The sequence below is a fragment of the Sitodiplosis mosellana genome, unplaced genomic scaffold (genome assembly GCF_009176505.1).
Source record: "Sitodiplosis mosellana isolate CC-2019 unplaced genomic scaffold, AAFC_SMos_1.0 Smas_scaffold_17, whole genome shotgun sequence".
Lineage (NCBI taxonomy): Eukaryota > Metazoa > Arthropoda > Insecta > Diptera > Cecidomyiidae > Sitodiplosis > Sitodiplosis mosellana.
The window spans coordinates 918,537-926,978 of record NW_022595259.1 but is presented as its reverse complement, the minus strand read 5'-3'; the positions used below and the strand labels follow the sequence as shown (position 1 = coordinate 926,978).

Genomic DNA, 8,442 nt, shown 5'->3' with positions numbered 1-8,442 from the left:
TGCGATCGATGTGTTTGAAGTATGGTTTCAAAAAGTCCAAGATTTTGGATCTGTATTGATACACCAAAAACTTTCCTCCGGGTTTCAAAATGGATTTGGTGGCTTTGGCGATTTCGTTGGCAACCTTTGGTGGCATCGTAGAGAACGGAATGCTCGAGATAATGTAGTCGGGTTGGCCCAAATTGTGTTCACGTAGCACCTCTTCGACATCGGCAGCCGAACGACCGGAGGCAATAAGACGCTCGTCGTGATACTCATTTTTCAAGAAAGCGATCAAATCCTCATTTATCTCGAACACCAAGAGCTTTGCATCTTTGCGCATTCTTCGCAGAATTTCAATAGATATATTACCGACACCAGCTCCGTATTCGACGATCACTTTTGCATTCTCAAAGTCAATTGGGGCCAATACTTTCTCCACCACGAATTGTGAACTAGGAAAGATCGCGCCCAACATTACCTGTCAATGAAAAATAATTGATGTTTCATAAAAACTGAATGAAAAGGGTTTCATTTCGAAAAATCGAAAAATCGATTTTGAATGGAGTTCACTTCTGAATTCGAAACTTGAAACTTTTTAATCAAACGTATTTAAATTATCCTCCAAAAAATTGATTGAAACTTACCGGTTCTTTGAGAAAATTCTTTGCGAATACCAAAACTTGTTTGCGTTTGGATGGTAATTTCGCGATTACGTTGCCTTTGTCATCGTAAATGAACTCTTCTGTTCCCACGGCAATCTCGAACAGTCCTTTGATAACGTGAAAAGCGTAAAACGCGAATTTCAACATCACTTCCAAAGCCATTTTTCATTTGAAATATTTTATCAGCACTCTCCAGTTTTCAGCTAAAATAATTCACACAGAGTTCTTGATCGAAATATGTTTCGCGCGTACTTTTCAACGGTCAGATTTAAATTGGAGCCTTGCTTCACTTACAACCGTTTTTATAGCGTATGTTGATGACGCAGAAAAAAATACATTTTTTAATCAGCTCCATTTTTTCTAGTCGGTTAAGCAAAATTTTGAGTCGCACAATGAATTGACGATTTCGCGTAAGATCGGTCGCATTGCGAAACTACGGATGATCGCAAGTGTATTTTGATCAATTCAAACGAAGAAAATAAGATTTAACGACAGCACAAAACTTTCAAATCATTCATATTCCGTTTTGTTCCGATAGATACTCTTCAATATTCAGACGCAACAGCCGCTGATTTCACTTTTTGATTTTGATTCAAATCCTATTAATAACGCGTTCAATTAAATAAAGCGTGTATGAGAAAACCGTTTTTGTTATTTAATCTTAATCAATCTTAACACTATCGTTTCAAATGAAATAGCAAACGACTCAGATTTAATTCTAATAGACAGATTTACTTCTCGCACAAAACCTTATTTCATACGATTACTTGGGATATAACAAAAAACATATTTCAATTAGTATTTTTAAATTATTCAATCAAATTAAATTGTTTCGACTAATTGCAATGAATTTTGCTGAGAAAACATAAACAAAGCGATTCACTATCGTTATCAATGAAAGTTTTTTTTATGTAAATCAAAAGCGACTGAGTAAAAAATGGGAGTCCCGTAAAGCAAAATTCGATGTGTGCGCATACGAATTCTAAAGCGTCTGAAAATTATCAATGAATTAAATGTGAAGACAATTTCAAACTTATTTCCTAATCACACCATAGAAACATCTGCTGTTTGTCGTTCGATGGAACTACTCTCCACATTGTTTGTGTATTCGTCCACATTATTATCACTGATTATTTTGCAGAAAATCTTACTACAAACAATTAAAACATGTGATCATTAGTCTTCATTTCACGTTCTGAGTATGACATAAGACAATCGCGTTATTACTTAAACGTCACAGTCTTCATTGTGTTTTGAAATACAGATTAAAGCTCGAGTGACGTGACAACAATAAACTCTTGATGTCGAGTACAGTGCTTAGCTTATTTTGAATTGTCTTCGACATTTAAACCGATTTTGTAGTTTTAATATTCAAACTTAAATCGTTCATTCGTTTTTGAGTGATTGATGCAACAAGTTGATACGCAAATGAAAGCGATTTCGTGAAGTGACACACAACATATTATTCATGTCAATTCACGTCTCTCGTCTAAATAATCGACTATTTTTTGAACGGCTTTGTTGGTTGTGTTTGAGTTATTTTTTTCACAATTCTGCGATAAAGTTGGCAATTTTTTCATTAATTACTGCGAAGAAAAAATCGCGAGTTCACTTGATAATGAAAAAAATGAAACGCCACAGAAAAAATATCAAAATTCAAAAATTGTTTTTTTACTCGCGTGTCGACGCGATACTATTTTATGTGTGTCATTGTTCAATCGCCTGATTTCGAGCAGGCCAAAGAGTCGCTCGTTTTGTTTTCGTAGACAATTTTTCGAAATTTTGTGATAAAGACTGGGATTTTTTCTGTTGATGAAAGTAATTTTTGAGCTCAGTAAAAGTCGAAGTAAAAAAATATGAAGCAATTGAAAAAATATCACAATGTTTTTTGGAAAATCGTGCATTGATTGCTGTGTGCTGTCATTCATAGGCTGATGAAACTGGATTTTTTTATTCCATCCCTTTTTATCGCGGTTTTTCTTAATCTGGTGACATTAAAATGCAAAGAATTAGTTTTCCTTTCAATGTGCAATTCGATTTATTTGGCTTACTTAACAAATATTAAATTCTGATTATGAGATTATTCTTCTCGCTAAAAGCAAGACCCGCTTGACCTAATTGTACGCATAAAATAGTCGCATTGGTGGCAAATTGACGATTTCATAATTGCGATCAATGTGTTTGAAGTTTGGCTTCAAGAACTCAAGGACATTGTTACGGAACTGATAAACCAAAAATTTGCCACCGGGTTTTAAAACAGATTTGGTGGCTTTCATGATGGATTTGGCAATCATCGGTGGCATCGTTGAGAATGGAATGCCTGAGATGATATAGTCTGGTTGGTCCAGGTTGTGTTCACATAGCACTTCTTCGACATCAGCGGCTGAACGGCCTGAGGCAATGAAACGCTCATCATCGTACTCATTTTTCAGAAATTCAATCAAATCCTCATTTATCTCGAACACCAAGAGCTTTGCATCTTTGCGCATTCTTCGCAGAATTTCAATAGAAATATTGCCAACGCCAGCTCCGTATTCGACGATCACTTTTGCATTCTCAAAATCGATAGGTGCCAAAAGTTTTTCAGTTGTAAATTGAGAGCTTGGAAATGCCGAGCCCAACATCACCTGCCAAAATTGAAAAAGGTTTAATAAGTTCCACAGTGTAATTTTACATTTTATTTATGAAAATTGTTATGCTACAGAACACAACTCGTTCACATTCAAAATCAAGTTCTGATTTTTTTTTAAATGTTTATGTCACTTTTGATTTTAAATTCAAGTATAGAAAAAACTCACCGGTTCCTTGAGAAAATTCTTGGCGAAGACCCAAACTTGTTTGCGTTTCGATGGTAATTTTGAGATGACGTTGCCTTTGTCATCGTATATGAACTCTTCTGTTCCCACGGCAATCTCAAACAGTCCTTTGATGACGTGAGAAGCGTAAAACGCGAGTTTCGACATCACTTCCAAGGCCATAGTTTACTGTTTATTTTACAGAAAAATTACGAACTAATCAAATGCGAACTGGCCAAAAAATCAAACGTACGCTTTTCAGCGATCAATTACAAATTGGAGCATCACCTCACTCGTAACTGTTTTTATAGCGTTTTAATGCTCGTTCATTTTTTTCAGTTAATTAACCAGAGCTATGCGATGAATTGATGCTTTCATTATTATCAATTTCTCGGGATACGAGATAACGAACGATCGTGAGCTTGTTTCGATTACTTTGAATGAATGATGCAGAAGACTAAAGAAAACCTAACGAATTCTGTTCGCTTTCACGTTATAATCAACATTCGGGCGCAAAAAGGAACGTTTAATTTAAACGGTATTTAATTTAAAAACGTTGAAAGTTCAAGCTTGTCAATTTTAGCAGGCGTCAAAGAGTCTTGGATTGTTTCCCAGATATGCCGAATCACATTCGGTACTCTCACTGTGAAAATAAACGCAATGGTGACGAAATCTCCGACAAACAATATATATGGAATGTGTTTTAATTTGTTTTTACTTTAGTTCAATTCGATAAACACAATATTAATATTCATTGGATTTCACTAAACAATTAAAAAATCATTTTTTGTCTTTCTCCCATCCTTCTCGATTGGAAAGTACACATGAAATTCCTGTTTTTGACACGTTGAAAGGGTTTAGAAGCTCTGTTGTTTAAAGTACTATTTTGCCATCTGGCGAAGGATCAGGTAGTAAGATCCTGCGGAACGAAATAGCTTCATAAAAGTGGCCAACGAGCAATCAATAATGGCGAATCCAGAGAATCGTACTGGTTTTTGTGCGCGCCAAATGATCCAGGGTACAAACTCACGGTCACCGTAAGCAATTTTATACCAAAGCAAGTTGTAAGTAACATCTTTTATTTCCATCAAATCCTCTTCAAGATGGTCAGCGTAGTAGCAAGCAATGAAATTCAACAAACACTGAGTGTTGAAGCAGCTCATGGCCATGACCATATTGAAATCAATTCTTTCCATACTTTGATCCATGTATAGTAACGCAAATGTAATAAATGCCACGAAGCCCATAAGCTGAAAGAATAGAGGGCCTTCGAGCACACTTCGGATATTTTCGGCGATTCTAAGCAAAAATGTGTCTTTTAAATAAATGATTCCGGAAAATTTCTTTCTCCTACAGGTATCCAGTACTCACCGCAGCATTTCGACGTGCAATTTAACAGCATCTGTGAAAGAGCTTCGAATATAAGGATCACTCTTTCGAAAGTCATTTTCGCCATGATTGCTTCTAACATGTTCGTCCACATCTTTCATAATGATCCTAAAATCGACAACACACGCCTTCATGTAGGTACAAAAGCCAATTTGCAAAACAGGCATCAGTGCATAAATTGTAAAATAAGAAAGGCTCGTGACAAAATGTAGCAACAATGTGGCGTAAAAACCAGAAAATGTTTGAATATTGAAAAATGATCTGAAAAAAAGTTTAAATTTTAGGAATCGAACTTCGTATTTATCAAATGTTATTAGAATGCATCAGCTGCTTCGAAAAGATGAACCAACTTTGTCGGCAAGGCCATCATCCAATCTGCAGGAAGTGGAAATCCGAATATTAAGTAAGCTATTGGCATCAGGCCAGTCGTTACACACAAGGCAACCGTTACAAATATCATAAACCAGCAAATCATTTTGATTAGTTTCATATTGTTCAGTTCATTCTTCTTGTAAATTTCATATGCTTGCAATGATTTAGCACAACCTGCCAATGATAGACAAGTTTTGTTTTTAATTTATTCATTTTTATCAAAATATTTGTTCATACAAAATTGTTTTTTTTTTCTGTAGAATATTTTTCCAAGTTTTCAATCGAATTCAAGAAAAGTTAGAAACTTACGTTGTTGTACAAGTTCTTGTAGCAAATATGTTGATTCAACGACAATCGATTTTGACTGCATTATTATAATTTAAATGATCAAAATTTGAATTGTTGCAAAAAAAAAGCACAATGGGCCCGAAATCAAGTTCAAATCCCATTTAAATGAAAAGCACAACCATATGGTTGTAATTTTGAATAAAAGAAGTGATGCGAGAAATGGACGAAATACAACCGGAACTAAAATTCGAATATTTCGAAAAATCCAATTGGCTGGATAAATTTCAACAAATTTCAGGATAATTTTCAACCCTTCCAGCACTTCGAATTTTCGGCTATGATCCATTCTTTCTTAAATATAGTTTTTAGAGAGAAGGATTTAACGAAAAATTTCAAATCGCACTGAATATCTTACACTTCTGGCTCTGTATTTATATCAAACATTTCAAGAATGACGTTGAGAGTAAAGAAGCAATTAGTTATTTTTGTTTCTACCAAGGAAAATATTAATGAGTCACGCATTTCCATTGTTAAAAAGGTAATTTGGTTTGCTGCAGAATTTTGTTTTTGCCCAAACTATACCCACTTGCTATGTCATGAAATTAGCTTGAACAATTTGAGAAATTGTTTTCTCGAAACTTTCTACATATTCGTCTTTGAAAAGAGCAAGCAATCATAGAAAATTCTAGACTCAGTTGGAGTGATTATTATCAATATCAATATCAAACCACTGTATAAAGTGTAATTATATGTTCAAAAAAACCCTCTCTCCTATTTCTATTGGGCACATTCAGTTTGCCTCGATGGACACCGAATTTCGAATAATTGAGCAATTACCATGAACCACTTTGGCTTTTATTCTCTCTTTGATATCAATGACAAAAGCATTTCTGTTGATTTTCATCAGAAGCTAAGGGTGCAATGCGAAAAAAAATGATTTCATGTCACAATTATTGAAATTGTCACCATTTAAATTCAGGTAGAAAACAAAAAAATAGTCAAAAGACTTCCTTAAACTATTTCAAAATCATCAAAAATTCACTTTTGGATTTTAAAATGGCCAAAATGAGTATCACAAGCAAATTGACTTGAGCACTCGTACGTAGAAAGAGTCACATTCAAAAAAGAATATGTGACGGCAAATTGTGAACTATTGCAAAATAAACAACATTTTCTATCATATCCATAACATATTGAGTTAAATTTCTAATAATACACATAACGAAAAAAAAACTTTGTTCACAATTCTCATCATCCAACAAACGTAACTGTTGGAATAAATAGCAGTGTGTCCAAAACGCATAAAAACAGTAACAACATAACACAACAACCGTTATGCTTAATGGTCCCAGATCAAATCTGCGAAAAAAGATGATTTTCATCTTGGAGAGGAGGAAAAAAGATGACAATTTTTTCAAAAAAGATGACTGTCATCTTTATCATTTTTTTTCCTGAGAAACGTTAATATTTTCATAGATTTAGAATGGGAATTGTAATTGCATGATGCATGTAAATTAGTTTTCAGCGAATTATTGCAATACAAATTGTACAATACAATCAATTCTGATTTTGAATTGACCAAGCACGATGATTGTGGTGCTATTCAAAACTGAGAACATTTGTTCTGAACAACAGGTGTTATTCGAGCACATTCAACTGCCAATAGTTTAATTTCAACTATATAGATGTATTTCGTTGATATAGTAGAAAGAACAGCTATTGTTTCTAATATTATTCGACATTCTGATGGATGAAGTAATAGACCAAGTGCTGTTGAACAAAGTACTATAAATACAAGCTTCATGTCAGATAATGGAATTGTAGGTGCACATTGATGCCAATATTCAAAATATCAATTTGTTTTATCTTCATTTGATACACATCACAATATCTGCTCGCCGATAACAAGAAAAAAATTTTCTTCATTTTTCGCTCAATCTTCATATCAGATTTTTTGTATACTGCTAATTTTGCACAAAAATAATTCAAACACAAAAAATCTGCTCCAAACATTGTACACAACATTTTTTATTTCACATCAAAGTCTCATTCATTTCAATGAAGTGTGGTTATGTGTTTGTAATGCATTTTATCCATTTTGACATGATTACAACATAACCTCCCTTCTTGCCTCATATCTTGCAGAATATTTCCATAAATAGTTGATAGAAGACGATTGAAAACGTTGATTACATAATGAAATAATTACATGAAGAACTTTTTGTTCATAATCAGAATTAATTTTTTACATAACGAAAGAACAAAACTAAAATAGAATACAAATTTTCTTCAATTCCAATTGAAAATCTTTTGTTTTTTGCATTAGTTCTTTATGAAAAAAATTATTCTTCAGAGTTTCTTACAGGTTTCTTACAAATTCATGAAAATCACATTATTTTTCATAGGTAAATAACATGATGTAATATACGTAACTTTGATGTCAGATACACCGTCATGTTTCTTACGTACCAACCCAGCAGTTTATTCTCACAGTCAGTCACGAGAGTTGAGCCTCCTGTCAGTAGTATTTGTTGTTGTAATTTGTTAGTTCGAACTTTCACCGCTTGCATGTACAATGCAAATCAGATGCGTTTTTACACAGTAAAAAATAAAAGTCCACACTTAGGCGGATTTTCGACTGGTAGAGGCGCCCAGTCTTATATTTTGCCTAGTAAATTGAGTTTCAGACAAAAAACCGACTAGATTATAAGCGGAATTTCGCCTGCAGCTCAAATTACTAGCAGCAATATCGGCTGAATGCGTTTTTAGCTGAAAAAACGGCTAGATGTGGACTTTTATTTTTTACTGTGTAGGGGCGCCACTTTCGTTAAGCTTGTATTAGACTCAATCTACGGTCAGTCAGGAAGAAACGGAAGAATTTCGTTTTGTTTTAGAGAAAATTCAGAATGGATCTTTTGTCTGGTCAACTACTGACTATGAATTTTGTTTTTCTA

At 34.0% G+C, this 8,442-nt stretch overlaps 2 protein-coding genes across 2 annotated transcripts in view; both read right to left on the bottom strand.

The window, feature by feature from the left end:
• LOC129568153 (ornithine lipid N-methyltransferase-like) overlaps nucleotides 1-898 on the bottom strand; it is a 1,402-nt gene extending 504 nt beyond the window's left edge. Inside the window, exons 1-2 of the mRNA XM_055445727.1 lie at nucleotides 627-898; nucleotides 4-460 (exon numbers count right to left, since the gene is read on the bottom strand). Coding sequence (XP_055301702.1) covers nucleotides 4-460; nucleotides 627-806 — 637 coding nt within the window. The 5' untranslated portion in view covers nucleotides 807-898. The remainder of the gene's footprint in view (nucleotides 1-3; nucleotides 461-626) is intronic.
• A 1,755-nt stretch (nucleotides 899-2,653) lies between these two features.
• Nucleotides 2,654-3,731, bottom strand: LOC129568228 (ornithine lipid N-methyltransferase-like). The gene is made up of 2 exons (XM_055445878.1): nucleotides 3,443-3,731; nucleotides 2,654-3,271 (listed from the first exon to the last, which is right to left on the bottom strand). The coding sequence occupies exons 1-2, from the start codon at nucleotides 3,620-3,622 to the stop codon at nucleotides 2,759-2,761; spliced, it is 693 nt and encodes a 230-aa protein (XP_055301853.1). The 5' UTR covers nucleotides 3,623-3,731; the 3' UTR covers nucleotides 2,654-2,758.
• Nucleotides 3,732-8,442: the final 4,711 nt, after the last annotated feature.